This window comes from Geospiza fortis, unplaced genomic scaffold (genome assembly GCF_000277835.1).
Source record: "Geospiza fortis unplaced genomic scaffold, GeoFor_1.0 scaffold192, whole genome shotgun sequence".
NCBI classification, from domain to species: Eukaryota; Metazoa; Chordata; class Aves; order Passeriformes; family Thraupidae; genus Geospiza; species Geospiza fortis.
This window is the reverse complement of record NW_005054315.1, coordinates 3,568,578-3,588,393: the sequence shown is the minus strand read 5'-3', so window position 1 is coordinate 3,588,393 and position 19,816 is coordinate 3,568,578. Positions and strand designations below refer to the sequence as shown.

Here is a 19,816-nt window from a genome sequence, read left to right as displayed (position 1 = left end):
GACTCCCATTCTTCCTGCTTTCATCATGACTAGTGACTCCTCAGAACATATTTAGAAGCCTCTGGTTGGAGCACTCATGACAACTGATAGGAACCACAGTGGCCATTGATAAGTAATTAAAAGAAGCCAAAGACCCCACTCAGCAGCCTTTTTGCTTGGGGAAATTCCCTCATTCAACCAATTCCAAAGACCCTAACTTTCCTCAGAGGTGTGCTTTAAAGCCAGGAATAATACAAATGGAAGCAGACCATAATTTTAAGGAATCAGATCTCAAAACCAACTTAGCAGATGTGCAGGAGAAGAAAGTTTCCATTTCCAGTCCTGCACCTCGGCAGGTAACAAGAAGGATCAAGGGACACAGCACCACTATAAACTCATGACTGTCCTTACCCAGCGCAGGAACCGAGACAGTTTGGTGTAGACCCCATATTTGCCTTTCCTTGCACATCCTTCACCCCAGCTAACAATTCCAGTAACAAAATAAGTATCCTTGTATCTGGTCACATGGGGGCCACCACTGTCTCCTTGGCAAGCATCTTTTTCCTCTGTGTCATAACCAGCACAGAACATGTTCTCCGTTACCACAAAGTAAGTGGATTGCTCACAAGTGCTTCTATTAACATAGGGGAGTTCAAGCACCTTCAGTTTCTTTGGGAGTTGTCCACCATCATATTCCCGCCCAAAGCCACTAACCCTCCCAGACTTCTGCTTCATCAGAACTTCATTAGCAAAGTCTGCTTTGGGGAGACATGCTGGGATGATGTACTCTGAAAACGTGATAGGTTCCTTCAGCTTTAATAAAGCAATGTCATTATCATAAGTCTCCGCAACAAATTTGGAGTGAACGTATATTTTGTCCACAGTGTGCATTGATTCAGACTGCTCCGTCTTCTCTCTGTCCACTTCACCTGCACAAGAGCATTAAAAGGGTCATCAATGTGGAGAAAGTATGAGATTTTCAGGACAGAGGAAGAGAGTAGTATATTCACTCTGAGTACTTTGTCCAGGACCTTAGACCACACAAGGAAACTGTAAACAGGCAACATTTCTTAGCAGCAAATGGATTGGCTTGGGCCCTGAGATTTGCTCTGTGGAGATTTTTGTAGCAGTTTACACAAAGGCATAAGCTGATTCAGTTAAACTCATGCAATTTTGTATGAAAGCACTTCCAGGAGCTTGAGCCTGGCTTAGAGAAGAGAACAGAGTCTGGACCACAACACTGCAAAGGTGAAGCTGTGTTGATCCTGTGTCCTGGTGCAAAAGGGAAGCAATGGTAAATCTGAGTTTGTTCTTGTGTGCTCTATTCAATGATTCATAGCTTTCCTGAGGGTTCTTGCAAGAACAACTCTGGATGATTCCAAAGTGCCAGGAATGATGAGCTTCCTGCAGAAGCACTGCTCTGCTGAACACATTGATAACCAATATTTCTAGAATATTTGACTGCAATCCCTTCCAGCTAGCTGGCAGAGAAGAAAGAGAGGCACCTGTTGTTACAAGGAAGAGTGGTCAGGATAACAAGAAATTATAAAAAGCAGCAAAAAGGTAACACACCTTCATGAATCATGAGTACATCTCATGGGAGATTTAAGGCACAGAGGGTTTGGCAGAACAGCTACTCTCCCCTCAGGGGAGTGAAAGAAATAATTACTCACCAACAACGGCTTTGATTTCTTTGGACTGGTTTATGCAATGAGCTGCAGTAAGTATAAAGTTTTCATTCAGAATAGTTCCACCACAAAACTCTTCTCCTTCCTCGTTTAACAGAACCGCCTGTGAAGCAAAAGAGGTAAGGGCTGAAGGAGGAAGCGCAGTTTAATGTTGATGAGCTATAAAGCGCTAACTGATTTCTCTGCACACTACAGAGATGCTTCTTACTGCAACATGTATGTAGCCCTCCACGTCTCTCCTAGCACTGCATTCCCATGTTCAGAAGCTACAGATTGACTTCTACTGCGACACAGTCCTGATTGTCTCTATGTCAAGTTAAAACATTTGCCTTCCACATTACCTCACTGCCAGTGCTGAGTAACATCCCTCCGGCATTGACTGACTGAGCAGGCAGAGTGCAAATTCATGATCACCACATCCTTTGGACTTACCCCCCAAACAATGTCCAAAAACAGGAATTCATTTTGGCTGGCCCAAACTCAATGGTGAAACTGAGACATGAGGGTGTATTTGTGAATCAAAACGCTGGCTTTATCTGGCATGCACTTGGGTGTGCTGCCGGGGGGGATGGTCTCAGACAGAACCAAAATGTAACCTGCAAAAATGGCCTGGGAGAACAGCATGACCCAGAAGTCCTCTCTGGGGATAGGGTAGGCAGTTCCACCTGAAATGGCACGCAGCCTTTTGTTTTGACCCCATGAGGCTGCACTTTGCAGAACAGCACATCCAAGTGCCCAGGGTCACACAGCTCAGCCACGTCTCACTGACACTGGCCCGTGACATGGGTCATGTTCAGAAGGCTCCCAGCTGGAAGGAGCCTCTGCTCCCCTTCCCTCAGACACCTGCTCTGCCCACAGGCAGGGCAAAGCCCCCTCCATTCACCTGCCATGGGCATTGGCCAGGAAGGCACTCATCCCCACCAACTATCCTGGTATTGACATATGGATTCTTGCTGCTTGTTCTGTTGTCAGGTGGAGGGGTTGGGCTTTCTGTGGTAATTACAAAGTTCTCCTCTGTGGTCATTTCGTATGGAGGAGGGTCTTCCTGATCACTCGTTACATTGCTGTGGTCAGCGGGTGAAAGAACAGACCTTTTCTTCCTTACCACAGAAACTTTTCCACAAGGGTATTTTACTGTAAAGAGAAGAATGCTAAAATTAAAGATGGAGAGAAACACCAACACAAAAAGATACTCCTTGGAAATACCATTTCACAGTATATAGTGCTGCTTCCTTATTTTCCAGACAATATGTAAGACTTGGCACATGGAACCAAGGAAGAAAGACCATATGGTTCGAAAAATGAGTCTTATTTTCTCATCATGAAGGCTCTCCTTCAGCTTCCATCTCACAATCATGTTTTGGAAGTATTTAAAATGTAATACACCATCCTAAATGTGTTTTTAACAAATTTAATACATCATCATTTTTTTACATTGATAGATTCATGTAGTTCCTCTTAATAAAATGCACTTAATTTGGAGACTGAGTGAAGTGCTTTATTTTAGGAATAATATGGCTAATGACAGCAATTTGTTATTGGCTATAAAATATATAAAACCTGACATGACATCTAAATGGTTGACTCATTGACTTACCCCTCCCCTGTGGTATTTTGAAATACAATAAAATTGTACATATGTACATTGGATAATTATGATTAGCACTATCTCTTCGGTTGCAAGTTAACAAGCTTAACTGCAATTTGAATATAAATTTTTGCAAGCTGCTCTTTTGTATGGCCTGTAAGTGTTTAACCCAAGATCCTACTGTGATCACTTTTCTCAGCGTGGTCTCACCTTGAGTCCCATGTACAGTTTTTGACATATAAATATCAGAAAGATATAAAGCTCTTAGAGAGTGTCCAAACGAGGGCAACAAAGACGGTGAAGGGCCTTGAGGGGAAGTAGGAGGAGTGGCTGAGGTCACTTGCGCTGTTCAGCCTGGAGAAGAGGAGACTGAGGGGAGGCCTCATTGTGGTCAACAACTTTCTCCTGAGGGGAAGAGGAGGGCAGGCACTGATCTCTTCTCTGTGGTGACCAGGACACGGAATCACAGAATCCTTTACGTTGGAAAAGACCTCCAAGATCATAGAATTCAACCTTTGACAGATCACCACCTGGTTAATTGGACTGTAGATTTACATGCCACATTCAGTTGTTTCTTGAAAATCTCCAGGGATGGTGTCCCCACCATTTCCCTGGGCAGTGCATTCCAGTGCTGGACAGCCCTTTCCATGAAGAAATCTGAGAGGATGGCAGGAAGCTGTGTCAGGGGAGGTTTAGATTGGATGGTAGAAAAAGGTTCTTCATGCAGAGGGTAGTTGGCATTTGAACAGGTTCCCCAAGGAAGTGGTCAAGGCCCCAAGCCTGACAGAGTTGAAGAAATGTTTGGACAACAATTTCAGGCACGTGGTGTTATTCTTGGGGAAGTCTAGTAACAGTCCAGGAGTTGGATATTGATGATCATTGAAGATTCCTTTCAAACAGGATAGTCTGTGATTCTATGATTTTTTTATTATCTTGTTAACAGCAGAATTCACTCTGACATGCCTCACTGAGAGGCACCTTGCAAAGGGTTCAAAATTACGTACATTTTGATTCACTCCACCACAGCACCTCAAAAATGGAGGGCTTTGGAAATACAAATGTCCTGGCCTCACTGTTGGGTCTATGTCATGTAGGATACTGGTGATTCAAAAGACATTCCTCAACTGCAAACCAAGATATCCCTTAACAGTGACACAAGGCTCACCAACCACTGCTATTGCTTTATCTCATGGCTTCGTACCTGTTGCAACACAGTGTTTGCCATCCTCTGCTAGAACATATCCATCTGCACAGGAGCACACCACATCCTTCCGCCCATCTCTTTGGACGCTGCAGAACTGCTCACAGTCCCCGTTGTTTATTCTGCAGAACTTTGGTATGACTATAAAAGAGATGGTGGCAGAAAAACTGGACATAAACACTGACTTCACAGAAGATCTGGAAGTTCTCCAAAACAAAACACACCCTTTAAACAGGATCTGTATCCCCCCCTGCCAAGCACCTGAAGCACCCTTGAGGAATAAGTCATGTGAGTGCTGAACATCAGCTTGTGCCTTACAAAGCAGCCACATCCAGCACACCAAATGTACTTGCCGGGTCTGAGCAGGCCCAGTGGCCATGGCATGGTGAGCTCAAAACGCAGAGACAAATCATCAGGGGAACAATGAACAAAACACTAACACAGAACATAATTGTGTAAATCCTCACTTCCTGCTCTTACTTCTGGGCTAATGATACCCCCTCCCAGGACAAGGTCACAGGGGCTGCTCTATGCCACAGAAGTGAGCCTCAGGAAGGATTTCCATGCAAAACATGCTTCCTTACAAAGCTCCCTGGGAAGTTCGCTGCCACGGTTCTCTAAAGCAGAAACTTACCAAATTCACAGTTCTTGCCTTGATAACCATCCAAGCACGTGCAAATGTAGGAACCAATTCCATCTTTACAATGGCCACCATAGTGACAAGGATTTGAACTGCACTGGTTCCCATCTACAAAAACAAACCAAAACCCAGATTACTGTAAGTGTGCAAGTATTTTCAGTGGCCATGGAAGGGCTCTTAGTCTTCTTAAGCCATCTTTCATCCTTCCTTTCAAAATCTATATCCTGTGTGTTGCCACATTCCAGATGGGACAAACAGTATAAATACAATCATTCCAAACCTGCAATGATTCATCTACACATCCTCAGTTTTGCAATCTCTTTTTGGTGGCCACTCTATTATGATGTGCACACAAGCCTTTTTTTTACAGGAAGATTAAGTAATACATAGTGGTCAGAGTCTACAAAACTTACAGTGAATCCTGTAAAACCAGACAGGACATTTTTATATTGCAACTACTGGCTGAAACCCATGAACTTTTACTTCCTCAAAGGTCATCTCAGGCCTTCTGCATGTCTTTTGCCTGCAGAGCTGTTCATTTAAAGACACAGATAATGGCTTACTAAACAGAAGCTAATAAAACCCCCAAACTTTATGAAACCCTGCTAAAGTCACATGAGCAGACCAAACTTCTATTCTGTACTGCTTAGAGAACCAAAATTTTCTCACTGTATCCATTGAGGTATGAGCTTGAGCTTGTAGTTATTACCTCTTACCTCATGCTGTCCACATCTATGCTGGCATCTTGAGTTCTGCAGCCTCTCTTCCTTTCCTAGACACAACTGGCTGACTTGACTCCAGGGCCCCAGCCACACATACCTCATAAACTCCGTTTATAAGGACATTGAGGTCAGGGAGGTAACTCTGCATTTGGAGACACATTTCATGTAGCAGCTCTTTCTCCCACCCATCTCATTCCTTTTCTCACATGGTCTTTCCCATTTAATGCTCTGCTGCAAAAAATCTGTTACCCCCCTCACATATGTTCTCTGGGATGCACTGTTTCATACAAGAAGTAGGATATCCAGAAAAGTGACACTTGCTAAAGAATTCAATTGCTTTAGAGAAGACAAATTTCAAATTTCTAAATTTTACCACCTGCTTTGCCTCTGTTTAAAGCAGGGGCAGAATAGCTGGGATAATTTATTTTATTAAGTACAGCTGGGATGTTTTTGTGAAGAATTAGAAAATCACAGTGATATATGGGCTAGGGTTCTTGTTCTCCTCTGTACAGTTAAATATTGTGGACATAATTTTGTCCCTCAGCAGCTTACAAATGGATAGTAAGGGTTATTAAATATCATGTCTCCTGAGAATATTAGAAATAGCCCATTAATTGTGCTGAGCATTTGAAAAGACTACATATCAACATACTGACCCCACAATTGTCACTCCAAATTCCCCATGTGCCTCAGGCCTGGATATCATTACACTGCAGCTGGCAAAGGGAAGCAAGGTGGGTGAGACAGCAAAGCCACCTGTTCTCTCATGTCCCCTGCCCCACAAAACAAAAACATGGACAGCTACCTGCATGGATTAGGCAAAGCAGCACACAGGCAAGGTGAAGGAAACACTCTACCTGTCTGCCTCATCTGGAGGAAAAGGAGGACAACAGGAAGAAGCCACGTTGTCCCACGATGACCTGCCATGCCCATCCTCCGAGCGCACTGCGCATCACCCGCTGCTCGCTCTGCAGGGCTCTGGGGCAGCTGCTGAGTGAGAAACACCACAGTGCAAAGGTCAGCCACTCATGAGAAAACAAAACCTCTGAGAGCAAAGTCTGAACTCAGTGTCACCACGGCACAGTGTTCAAACACAAAACATGTGAGTGTGCTGCAGCAATGCCCCACTGATAGCTTTGTGCTGGCAGAGCACCTCTGAGAGGCTTTCCTCTAGAAGTTTGGACAAAGCCTCTCTAAAGCAGCTGGACAATGCAGGTAGCCAGGAGCTAGAATGGGTGATGTGGCTCTTGCCCATGTCCCAAGGAAGGCAGACAATCAGAACCAGAGCTTTGTGCCTCCTGCATGCTGGGCCGAAGCAGGAAAGCACCCCAGAAGTGAGGAGTGAATCAGGGTACCCAGTTTGCAGGTCTCAGTGAGCACATTGCAAAGTTGTTACCCACCAGCTCTGTCACAAGCACACTTGGACAGAGCACACTTTCCCAGACTCATCAATTTCCATCCCATTATGAATGTTGGGGGGTTTTATTGTTTGAAAGCAAACCAGTGGGAGATCCCAAGTCAGAAATACAATTTAATAGGAAAATTGAAATAAATGCAATTATACAGAAACACTGACAGAGCCAGAATACAACCTGACACCTTGTTAGTCCAGATGTTGGTAGCAGTCCAATCAACTGGTGGCTGCAGTCCTCTTGAAGTGATAGATGTGGTTCTGTTGAAGCAGTGTTCCTGTAGAAGGGTTTGTTCTTCCTCTGAAGGTCCAGTGGTGGTTATGGAACTCTTGTCCTCTGGGAATTCAGTGGATAAAGCTGAATGTGACTGTTACAAGCCTCAGATTATATGCAGATAGGAATGCTTGGTTCCTCCCCTTGGGTGGAGCATCTCACAATGGGATGATGTAATTTTATCATGTAGTCACACTCAGTGGCCCATTAACAAAAGACATCCCCTGGAGTTATCAAGGATGAGTAATGAAGGAGACAAGGAACACTGCCCCATGTGGTTTTAACAGCTCATGAAGATGCTGATGGAATACATACTTTTGGGTACATCTCATATTGTACCCTAAAACGAAGGGTTGTGGATTTAATGTGCGGTTTCCTTTTGTTCAAACCACTCCATGGGTACAGCTCTTGACAGGCCATTGTGCTCTGGGAATCAGGCTATGGAAGACAATCCTGCCAAGTCAGTCACCTCTGCCAGGGAGCAGTACACAGGAAGTTTGCTCTTACCATGCTAGTGCAGGGCACAAAGGCATGATCCTAAAAGTGACACTCTGCTGGTGCTGCTCACCTGGAAACACAGGAAACAGGGGCTGCAGAGACCTTCAGGTTCACCTAGCCCAACCTACTGAGCCAACAGGGGATCAAATCGACCTCTTTTAATTTTAGCACTGTTGGACACTGAGCCTGCTGCAGTGTGTTTTCCTCCCAAAGTGCAGGATGCCATAACAAAGGGCAGCTTGTCCACATGTGTTCCTTAGGGCAGCCCCCATCATGCTGCACACCTGACACCTCCTTACAGCGTCAGAGACTTCACAGCCCTCCTGGGAATATCTACTGAAGGGCTTCTCTAGTCACCAGGCTTACTCACCATCCTTCTTTTCTTCCCTTTAGTCTCAGGACCGGCTTTTCCTAGAAGCCAGAAGAAGCCTGAGCACTAGAGACTAACTCAGTGCCTCTCTGTCCACCATCCTTGGTACATGTCAGCTTTTGCCTAAGCCAGCTGTGCGTGCTTGCCAGGAGGAATTCCAGTATCTCAAAATCCACCAGTTTACTCAGCAGCTGTGTGCTGTCCCCCTTTCCTGGATTTTGCAATCTGTTCAATTCTGTTATGTGAAATCATTCCCATATCATTTGTCAACATTAAAAAAAGAATGTGCTCGAATTCCTCCTTTTGTTACAGGCCCTAGAGTTGCTTATGACCTTTGATAGGAGGTTCAGAGGTGAGCACGTTTCATTCATGTCCTCTCAGCAGGGCATGAGACATAAAGAGCAATGGACATAAAGTGATGCCTTCATCTACCTCAACACCTTTACAGCCCAATCTGTGTTTTCCTTCAGTCCTCAATCTCTGCTGAAGAAAAGCAGAAGAAAGCCCTTAGCAAAAGTATGTAAGCAGCATTTGGGCAGGACCCAGACCTGAGGCTTTCCTTTGAAGAGGGATCTTTCACCCTGATTGAGCACAAGGCGCAGCACCCGTGGGACAAAGGATTTGAACAGGAACTCAGTGGACAGAAGAACTCAGGTAACAAACACTGCTGAGCAAACATGGAAGGAAGCCCACTGAAGAGTAATACAGGTCAAGGCCATCAAGCTGAGATAACTGACCTGCCCACTCACTTTCCTGCCCACAATCAGTGCTGGCTGCAGCAATACTTGCTGTTTGCAGAGCTGTGTTTTGAGTTTGTCAGTCTGCTTTGCTCACAGCACTTGCTATGCGAAACAAGCCAGTACCAGCTCAAAGCCTAAGAGAGATGGAGCGGGTGCCTAAGGAAGTTCAGTGCTCCTCAGAGCACAGAACATAAGAGATTGGAGAAGTTTTGAAAAGCCATTGGAATTGTAAGGGGGTTAGAGGCTGATGGGGCTTTGTTAGAAAAAAACCCAACCAAAGGAGAAAAAAAGAAGAATGTTTTATTTCAAATGCTGGTGTACATCAATAATGCACCTAACACAAGCATATAGAACAGTACACATGCAAGGAGCTTTCCAATCCTCAGCCATACACAATCCAGAACAAGATACAGAAAACACTGAATATGCACATATATATATATATTTTCTGATGAGCAGAGTGTACAAATTAAACTAAAGTAGAATACTTATAAATCAAAACCCCTTTTTAATGAGCTGCTGTGATCTGAGCAGACCATTTTGTGAAATATGTGATTATTTAGCATCACATATTGATTAATTAATTGTGTCTCAGCTTTTACCATGCAAGATCCCCTGCTCCCTTCATCTTCTGAACACATCTCAAGGTAGAAGCTAAACAACTCCAGTAGGGACAAACTCCCTGCTGAGCCAGATGGCTGCAATATGATGATTTAGTGACTCCCATTCTTCCTGCTTTCATCATGACTAGTGACTCCTCAGAACATATTTAGAAGCCTCTGGTTGGAGCACTCATGACAACTGATAGGAACCACAGTGGCCATTGATAAGTAATTAAAAGAAGCCAAAGACCCCACTCAGCAGCCTTTTTGCTTGGGGAAATTCCCTCATTCAACCAATTCCAAAGACCCCCACAGTCCTCAGAGGTGTGCTTTAAAGCCAGGAATAATACAAATGGAAGCAGACCACAATTTTAAGGAATCAGATCTCAAAACCAACTTAGCAGATGTGCAGGAGAAGAAAGTTTCCATTTCCAGTCCTGCACCTCGGCAGGTAACAAGAAGGATCAAGGGGCACAGCACCACTATAAACTCATGACTGTCCTTACCCAGCGCAGGAACCGAGATAGTTTGGTGTAGACCCCATATTTGCCTTTCCTTGCACATCCTTCACCCCAGCTAACAATTCCAGTAACAAAATAAGTATCCTTGTATCTGGTCACATGGGGGCCACCACTGTCTCCCTGGCAAGCATCCTTTTGCTCTGTGTCATAACCAGCACAGAACATGTTCTCAGTTATGGCTAAGTTAGTGGATTGCTTGCAAGTGTTCCTATTAACATAGGGGACCTCGAGCACCTTCAGTTTTTTGGACGTTCGCCCGCCTTCAAATTCCCGCCCAAAGCCACTAACCCTCCCAGACTTCTGCGTCATCAGAACTTCATTAGCAAAGTCTGCTTTGGGGAGACATGCTGGGATGATGTACTCTGAAAACGTGATAGGTTCCTTCAGCTTTAATAAAGCAATGTCATTATCATAAGTCTCCGCAATAAATTTGGAGTGAACGTATATTTTGTCCACAGTGTGCATTGATTCAGACTGCTCCGTCTTCTCTCTGTCCACTTCACCTGCACAAGAGCATTAAAAGGGTCATCAATGTGGAGAAAGTATGAGATTTTCAGAACAACCCTGACAGAGGAAGAGAGTAGTATATTCATTCTGAGTACTTTGTCCAGGACCTTAGACCACACAAGGAAACTGTAAACAGGCAACATTTCTTAGCAGCAAATGGATTGGCTTAGGCCCTGAGATTTGCTCTGTGGAGATTTTTGTAGCAGTTTACACAAAGGCATAAGCTGATTCAGTTAAACTCATGCAATTTTGTATGAAAGCACTTCCAGGAGCTTGAGCCTGGCTTAGAGAAGAGAACAGAGTCTGGACCACAACACTGCAAAGGTGAAGCTGTGTTGATCCTGTGTCCTGGTTCAAAAGGGAAGCAATGGTAAATCTGAGTTTGTTCTTGTGTGCTCTATTCAATGATTCATAGCTTTCCTGAGGGTTCTTGCAAGAACAACTCTGGATGATTCCAAAGTGCCAGGAATGATGAGCTTCCTGCAGAAGCACTGCTCTGCTGAACACATTGATAACCAATATTTCTAGAATATTTGACTGCAATCCCTTCCAGCTAGCTGGCAGAGAAGAAAGAGAGGCACCTGTTGTTACAAGGAAGAGTGGTCAGGATAACAAGAAATTATAAAAAGCAGCAAAAAGGTAACACACCTTCATGAATCATGAGTACATCTCATGGGAGATTTAAGGCACAGAAGGTTTGGCAGAACAGCTACTCTCCCCTCAGGGGAGTGAAAGAAATAATTACTCACCAACAACGGCTTTGATTTCTTTGGACTGGTTTATGCAATGAGCTGCAGTAAGTATAAAGTTTTCATTCAGAATAGTTCCACCACAAAACTCTTCTCCTTCCTCGTTTAACAGAACCGCCTGTGAAGCAAAAGAGGTAAGGGCTGAAGGAGGAAGCGCAGTTTAATGTTGATGAGCTATAAAGCGCTAACTGATTTCTCTGCACACTACAGAGATGCTTCTTACTGCAACATGTATGTAGCCCTCCACGTCTCTCCTAGCACTGCATTCCCATGTTCAGAAGCTACAGATTGACTTCTACTGCGACACAGTCCTGATTGTCTCTATGTCAAGTTAAAACATTTGCCTTCCACATTACCTCACTGCCAGTGCTGAGTAACGTCCCTCAGGCATTGACTGACTGAGCAGGCAGAGTGCAAATTCATGATCACCACATCCTTTGGACTTACCCCCCAAACAATGTCCAAAAACAGGAATTCATTTTGGCTGGCCCAAACTCAATGGTGAAACTGAGACATGAGGGTGTATTTGTGAACCAAAACGCTGGCTTTATCTGGCATGCACTTGGGTGTGCTGCCGGGGGGGATGGTCTCAGACAGAACCAAAATGTAACCTGCAAAAATGGCCTGGGAGAACAGCATGACCCAGAAGTCCTCTCTGGGGATAGGGTAGGCAGTTCCACCTGAAATGGCACGCAGCCTTTTGTTTTGACCCCATGAGGCTGCACTTTGCAGAACAGCACATCCAAGTGCCCAGGGTCACACAGCTCAGCCACGTCTCACTGACACTGGCCCGTGACATGGGTCATGTTCAGAAGGCTCCCAGCTGGAAGGAGCCTCTGCTCCCCTTCCCTCAGACACCTGCTCTGCCCACAGGCAGGGCAAAGCCCCCTCCATTCACCTGCCATGGGCATTGGCCAGGAAGGCACTCATCCCCACCAACTATCCTGGTATCAACATAGGGAGTCTTGCTGCTTGTTCTGTTGTCAGGTGGAGGCGTTGGGCTTTCTGTGGTAATTACAAAGTTCTCCTCTGTGGTCATTTCGTATGGAGGAGGGTCTTCCTGATCACTCGTTACATTGCTGTGGTCAGCGGGTGAAAGAACAGACCTTTTCTTCCTTACCACAGAAACTTTTCCACAAGGGTATTTTACTGTAAAGAGAAGAATGCTAAAATTAAAGATGGAAAGAAGCACCAGGCTATGAGAAAACTTATTGGAAATTACAAGGAAACAGAGTGAAGTAATATGGGTCACAAGAGCAATTTGTTATTTTTTAAAACTGTATAAGAACAACATCATGATTATATGTTTGACAACCTCTGATGAGTCTTTTCATAAGAGTGCTACAATGTACATGTGTAAATAGCACTGATTATAATTACCTAACATTTTCAGTTTCTATAAAAGGAAAGGTTGTGAGAAAAAAAGTTTTGCAGGCTGCTCATCACATAATTTATGTGATGAGCATAAGCATTTAAGAAAATGAGTTATTAATGCAATGACTTTCTTCTTGGCAACAGTGAAATTTACTGCGGTAATTTGCTGAGAGGCACCTTGCAAAGGGTTCAAAATCATGTACATTTTGATGCAGTCCATCACAACACCTCAAAAACGGAAAGCTTTTGAAATATAAGTCAGTTAGCCTTAGTCTTGAGTCTATGTCATGTGGGATACTGGAGATTCAAAAGACATTCCTCAACTGCAAACCAAGATATCCCTTAACAGTGACACAAGGCTCACCAACCACTGCTATTGCTTTATCTCATGGCTTCGTACCTGTTGCAACACAGTGTTTGCCATCCTCTGCTAGAACATATCCATCTGCACAGGAGCACACCACATCCTTCCGCCCATCTCTTTGGACGCTGCAGAACTGCTCACAGTCCCCGTTGTTTATTCTGCAGAACTTTGGTATGACTATAAAAGAGATGGTGGCAGAAAAACTGGACATAAACACTGACTTCACAGAAGATCTGGAAGTTCTCCAAAACAAAACACACCCTTTAAACAGGATCTGTATCCCCCCCTGCCAAGCACCTGAAGCACCCTTGAGGAATAAGTCATGTGAGTGCTGAACATCAGCTTGTGCCTTACAAAGCAGCCACATCCAGCACACCAAATGTACTTGCCGGGTCTGAGCAGGCCCAGTGGCCATGGCATGGTGAGCTCAAAACGCAGAGACAAATCATCAGGGGAACAATGAACAAAACACTAACACAGAACATAATTGTGTAAATCCTCACACAATTCCTCATTCCTGCTCTTACTTCTGGGCTAATGATACCCCCTCCCAGGACAAGGTCACAGGGGCTGCTCTATGCCACAGAAGTGAGCCTCAGGAAGGATTTCCATGCAAAACATGCTTCCTTACAAAGCTCCCTGGGAAGTTCGCTGCCACGGTTCTCTAAAGCAGAAACTTACCAAATTCACAGTTCTTGCCTTGATAACCATCCAAGCACGTGCAAATGTAGGAACCAATTCCATCTTTACAATGGCCACCATAGTGACAAGGATTTGAACTGCACTGGTTCCCATCTACAAAAACAAACCAAAACCCAGATTACTGTAAGTGTGCAAGTATTTTCAGTGGCCATGGAAGGGCTCTTAGTCTTCTTAAGCCATCTTTCATCCTTCCTTTCAAAATCTATATCTTGTGTGTTGCCACATTCCAGATGGGACAAACAGTATAAATACAATCATTCCAAACCTACAATGATTCATCTACACATCCTCAGTTTTGCAATCTCTTTTTGGTGGCCACTATATTATGATGTGCACAGAAGCCTTTTTTTTGTGGGAAGGTAAAGAAATTAGCTCAGCTGGTTAAAGCATGGTGCTAATATGGACAGGGTTGCAAATTTAATCTCTGTATGGGCCATTCATTTATCAATGATCAATGACTCAGTAATCTTTGTGGGTCCTTCCAACTTAGAGTATTCTTTGATACTATGATTGTGGTCAGAATATACATACAGTGAAGCCTGTAAGAGCTAACAGGACATTTCCACACTGCAATTACTGCCTAAAGATACTGAAATTCTGGCCCTTTGCATTTCCCTATAGTTTTTGCTGTTTTATACATAATGCAAGTTATCCAGAAAAGTGACACTTGATAATTTGATGCTTTAGATAACATGCTCTTATCCTCCTATTTCACCACTTGTTCTGCCCTTTGGAGCAGCTGAAACAGCAATGTCCGTAGCAGAAACAACTTGCAAGAAGCTACTCATCCTAAGGATCCAGCATGCTCCCTGTGTGGTATTTCTGGGCTGTAACCTCATCTGCTGCAGCTTTGCCTGTCATGGGGAACAGCTGCTGGGCTTTGTGTACTGCACCTACACATCAAGATCCATCTTCTACCTGTATGTGGCCAAAACCAAGAGCTCTCCAAATGCTCCAGCTAAGGAGGCTCTGGAAACTGATGTCCATGCTTAACAGAGGGAAGACAAGACCAACATTAACCAAAAAAAAAAGACAGCCTGAAGGCCTTAATCATAACTTCTGGTTTCTGCCTCCTCTGCAGAGCCACAGCATTCTATTCTGTAGTGGTTTTAGCTAAGAAGCATCCTATTGTTAGAAAACATACTTACTTAGTTCTTACCCAACACTGTAGTTGCAGCTGTGGTAATGAGTTCTGTATCAATATTGCACAAATTGCAGAATACCCTACTGAAGTAGGAAGCAAGAATAAATTGTTCTAGTAACTTGGCTGAACATAGCTGTGGTTTTCAATACTTCTGAACACTCATAAAGCATTTGTGGATTGTGGTTTAAAATGTATGAAAACTAACACTTCTGCTAAGAGCATTGGCACTGATATTTTGCTGGCTGTATTCTCCAAAGAAAATGGTTTGAAATATTCCAATCCTCTTTACTGTAACACTGACACAGGCTTTGCTTGAAATTTTAGTCTGTAGTCTGCAGAGTTCATCCTGTACTTAGAGGATTGTGAAAGTCTGTGTCTTCTTCATGGCAACTGTCTTCATTTTTCTGCAGATTCCAAACGACAAAGCTGAGCTGTCTTTGGCCAACATTTTTGATGCACCCCTCCCAATGTGCAAACTGGACATATACTTTCTGGAGAACATGTTATCAAACACTAATACATTAAAAATCTGTCCCTGCACAGTGCTTACAAACACTAGAATCCTAATAAATAAAACTCACATATTTAGATAAAAAACCAGAAAACTGTTAGGTAGTATCTGCTGACATATTGGATCCATTGGCATATTTTCTTTGAATGCCAAACAGTTCTGTAAAAAGCACAACCAAAAAATGCTCTGTAAGACAGGAACCAACAACACTTTGGCATGGAAGGTGACAAGAAACTGGCAAATGACTCTGCAATGTCATTTAACTTTGTGTTGGTTATGGCATTTAAGAGACACCCTCACCTGTGATTCTTTGCATCTTGAATTCTCCTGTCTGGGGCTGCCCCTCTGAAGGAAAACTATCTGGCAGTCCCACACACAGTTTCTGCACCTCACTGTCCTTTGTGTGCAAAGGACCACTGTTATTTTTTTGAGAGGACAAAGGTCAGTCCAGCAACTGGAGACAGCTGAACCTTGCCTTCAAATGAAGCAATTGGGTTCAAGCAACAGCAGGCAGTAAATCAAATTCCTTTTTCAGAGGAAACACAACGTGAGGGTGTCCCAGAGTGAAAAGAGAGGAAGCAAGGGAGCAGGAAGGGGTTACTTAAGAGGTGCATCCTTTCAAACCTTGCAGTAAGGAAGCTTAATCTTCTAAATAAACACAGAGTGTTTCTTACCTACATAGATGTTCCAGAATTCCTCCTACAGGTAAGTGTGAGAAATGGAGAAGAAAAATAAATAGAGTTAGATAAGAATTACCAAATTCCTCAGAAAAATATTAGACTTTTCATACACAGGATACTTGCAGCTAACAATTGTTAAAGGAAATATTTACATTATAGATACATACAGTGCCTAGCAGCCCACTATTACCATTTAATAACTTAAAACCATACGATCCATTTGGTGCCTAGCTCTACAGAAAAAAGTCTCATGCATTCTTCAGAAATATCTGAACCTCCTTAGAGTTTTTTCAGTGTGACCCATTCAGCTTAAGCCACTTGATTTCTTGCATAATTATCTTTCCACTAGTTTTGACTGAATTTACTTATATTCCCATAATGCCAAATTCTCAGTCTTGATCCCCACCCCATACTCCCATCAATCAGGACCTCAAAAATCCTGACATTTAAAAATATTTTGTCTGATTTGTGTTCTGCTTTCCATTTGCACTGAGGACTCCAGGATGCAGCCTGTGCAGGACAGTCCTTTCCAGTGACATCTGGTCACCAGGCAGAACAGGCTGTGCCAGTTCTGCTATAGGTAAGTCAACATTTATGATCTGAGGTACACTGGTGATGCACCCAGGACTCCCCACCCAGGACACCTCAGGGCCACTCCAAGAACATTCTGGCCATCAAATAATGCTGAAGGGAAGTGAATCTGGCCTTAGCTTCAGTTTCAGGGTAGTTCTGAACAGCCATATAGCTACTGCCTATGTTTGCAATACCACCTTTTCTACTTCCAGTCCACACAGCTGCCCCATCTCTTTAACTTTCCCTTCAGCTTGGGAACAAATCACATGTCTGTCTAAAGTTAAGCAAGCCATTGGGGTAGGGCAGGTGACACAAGAGTCACACAAACATCATTCCAGTCAACATTAAGGCATTTATGAACTGTCAACAGTATACATTCTCTCAATTCAGATAAAGAGAGCTACAAAATTACAAGCAAAGCTGCTTGAGATAAGTTCAGTAAAATTCCCTCATGAGATTCCATGTCAGCATTTGCCTTCTCAGCCTTCCCACAGTTATGGCACTTAGGGACTGCCTTGACCACAGTCATGGCACTCAGGGATGTAACCCAGACAGGGTGAAAGTATTTTCAACACTGATAGCAGCAAAGCCATTGAACGTCAAATAACTTTCAGTGACAATTAAACAGATCAGAACAGGTAAAAGAATGGAGGATTTAACCTGGGCTGGCCATGCAAGAGCTACATTAAGACTGTTATGGGATGATTATTGCCTTAGCAATTCCACCCACAGTCAATCACTATTTGTGTTAAGTGGTTGGGAACAACTTGGGAGTTTTGATGCCCAGCTCAAAGGGCATGAGTAGTAATTTTTAAACATTAAATATATAGACCTATGTTTCATATTATTTAATCCTTACAGTTTTCTCCTGGTCTTCAAAAGCTTCTCTTGCTTCTTCTTTTGAGCAGCGCTCCTCAATGCATTCTCTTTCAATATTCCCTTGCTTCAATTCCTCTAAGAAAGAGTTAGCACGTTTTGTTCTTTCCAAGAACTTGTCGGCATTTTCTTTCTTGATGAATACTAGATAGCAGAGAAAAATTATACAGGTGAGTAATATTTAGAGATGGAAAAGAGTCACAACAAATGAGTGAAGTAAAAACAAAGCCAAAACAGACCACATTACCTGTACACAACATTACCTGTGAGGTTAGTCCTCACACAGGCTGATACATCCCAAGATCTCTCAGAGCAGTCTCTCAGAATCAGGAGCCTCAGAACAAAATGTAGGACCCTAAAATTCTCTCCTACTCTTTTTAATTCTGAAAAGGTTGCCAATGAGGGCTTATATTTCTGCTGCTCCTGCTCAAGACTCAGTCTTGAATGGAATGACTTTCCCTGAATGCTGGGGAGATCACAGAATCACAGAATCACTAGGCTGGAAGAGACCTTCAAGATCATTTAGTCTAACCCATGCCCTAACACCTCAACTAACATGGCACTGAGTGCCACATCCAATCTTTTTTAAACACATCCAGGAATGGTGACTCCCCCACCTTCCCAGCCATTCCAGAACTTTATCACCCTTTCTGTAAAACACTTTTTCCTGATATCCAACCTGTATTTCCCTTGGTACAGTTTAAGGTTGTGTCCTCTGGTTCTGCCAGTTGCTGCCTGGAGAAAGAGACCAACCCCCACCTGACTACAGCCACCTTTCAGGGAGTTGTAGAGAGTAATAAGGTCACCCCCGAGACTCCTTTACTCCTTTTCTCCAGGCTAAACACCCCCAGCTCCCTCAGTGGTTCCTCATAGGGTTTGTGTTCCAAGCCCCTCACCAGCCTTGTTGCCTCTTCTGAATGTGCTCAAGTGTCTCAAAGTCCTTCCCAAACTGAGGGCCCAGAACTGCACACAGCACTCAGGGTGTGGCCTCAACAGCGCTCCATACAGGGGGAGAATGACCTCCTGGGATTAAGTAAATTGCTAATTACCCTGTAAAGAGTATATGTTCTAGGAAATTGTGAAGAGTTTGGAAGTCGGCATTTCATCAAGTTCTAGCAACTGGAATTTACGCTAAGAAAATATTTGCCAATATTTCCTATATTTCCAGTATTTTTTAGGCTGGAGTGTGGAAGAGTGTGCTACAGATGTGACTTCAAGGACAATGACTTACTGGGAGGCTTGCACATTCCTTTTGGAGCATTCTTCATACAGCTTAATTCCATGATAAATAAACTTGCTAAAAGTAATTATATACCCTAATATCCTCCAAGTGAGCACAGAGGAGACTTATTCTGCTTTCACTGAAATTGGTGAACTCCTCCTCAGGGAAGCAAGTTCTGTTTGTGTTATTTATATTAAGCAATGCTCACATAATTTGAAGCCCCACTTACTTTGAAAAGGCTCCTCTCAAGGCAGGCTTACAGAAAGTACTTCTAACTTGCAGCTCAGCGACTGTTAGTTCATTCACCCACTATCTTATTTGTCCTCAAATCCCTTTCTTCAGCGTCAGGAAATGGACAGGACACAGCCGGTGGGGTTATCACCCCTGTATTCCTTTGCTTTCACGCCACCCGGATTAGCGGATGTTTTTGCAAACTTGAACTAGGCTCTTTCTGAGGCTGCCCGTTCTCTTTCCCAAGCTCTCCATCACACTCCCTTCTTAGAGACATCAAAGAGCAACAGGCATTGGCCAACCGAAGCGGGATATTCCAGACCCATGCCACAGACCTTGTTTTAAACCCCAAGCAGTCTGACTCACTGAAGGAAGAGTTAACAGCTTTTGAAAAGTTATTTGCTGATGCTGCCTTGGACTTAGGCGCTGACTCTGGCGGCACAGGAGGGCAGCGGGACCTGCTCCCCGCTGTGCCCCAGCTCCGCCACGGCCAAGCGCACTCAACCACGACTCGGCCACGTTTCCCCTCACACAGGAGAGCGCCTCAGGCTGCGAGGGCAGCTGTGCTCCCTCTGCGAGCGGCGGGCAATCCCACCTTCCTACACCGTCCCCGCGGTGCCCCCTGCCCCCGCAGCTCCCCGCTGTACGG

At 44.0% G+C, this 19,816-nt stretch overlaps 2 protein-coding genes across 2 annotated transcripts; both read right to left on the bottom strand.

Moving 5' to 3' along the window:
- Positions 1–213: 213 nt before the first annotated feature.
- LOC106631792 (coagulation factor X-like) lies at positions 214–6,790 on the bottom strand. The gene is made up of 6 exons (XM_031056159.1): positions 6,676–6,790; positions 5,091–5,204; positions 4,457–4,597; positions 2,551–2,801; positions 1,653–1,770; positions 214–908 (listed from the first exon to the last, which is right to left on the bottom strand). The coding sequence occupies exons 1-6, from the start codon at positions 6,749–6,751 to the stop codon at positions 367–369; spliced, it is 1,242 nt and encodes a 413-aa protein (XP_030912019.1). The 5' UTR covers positions 6,752–6,790; the 3' UTR covers positions 214–366.
- A 2,603-nt stretch (positions 6,791–9,393) lies between these two features.
- F10 (coagulation factor X) lies at positions 9,394–18,250 on the bottom strand. Its single transcript, XM_014306600.2, has 8 exons — positions 18,247–18,250; positions 17,698–17,858; positions 16,260–16,284; positions 13,910–14,023; positions 13,265–13,405; positions 12,389–12,639; positions 11,491–11,608; positions 9,394–10,737 (listed from the first exon to the last, which is right to left on the bottom strand). Exons 1-8 carry the CDS (start codon positions 18,248–18,250, stop codon positions 10,196–10,198), a joined length of 1,356 nt encoding a protein of 451 aa, XP_014162075.1. The 3' UTR covers positions 9,394–10,195.
- Between the last annotated feature and the right edge of the window lie 1,566 nt (positions 18,251–19,816).

Coding starts and splice junctions, on each gene's coding strand:
- LOC106631792 (XM_031056159.1), bottom strand. CDS start 6,751: ATGGGCATGGCAGGTCATCGTGGGACAACGTGGCTTCTTCCTGTTGTC. Junction 5,205..6,675: donor CCTCCAGATGAGGCAGACAG/GTAGAGTGTTTC, acceptor TTGTTTTTGTAG/ATGGGAACCAGTGCAGTTCA. Junction 1,771..2,550: donor CTGGCCAATGCCCATGGCAG/GTGAATGGAGGG, acceptor TTTGCTTCACAG/GCGGTTCTGTTAAACGAGGA.
- F10 (XM_014306600.2), bottom strand. Junction 14,024..16,259: donor ATTCTGGAACATCTATGTAG/GTAAGAAACACT, acceptor TTGTTTTTGTAG/ATGGGAACCAGTGCAGTTCA. Junction 11,609..12,388: donor CTGGCCAATGCCCATGGCAG/GTGAATGGAGGG, acceptor TTTGCTTCACAG/GCGGTTCTGTTAAACGAGGA.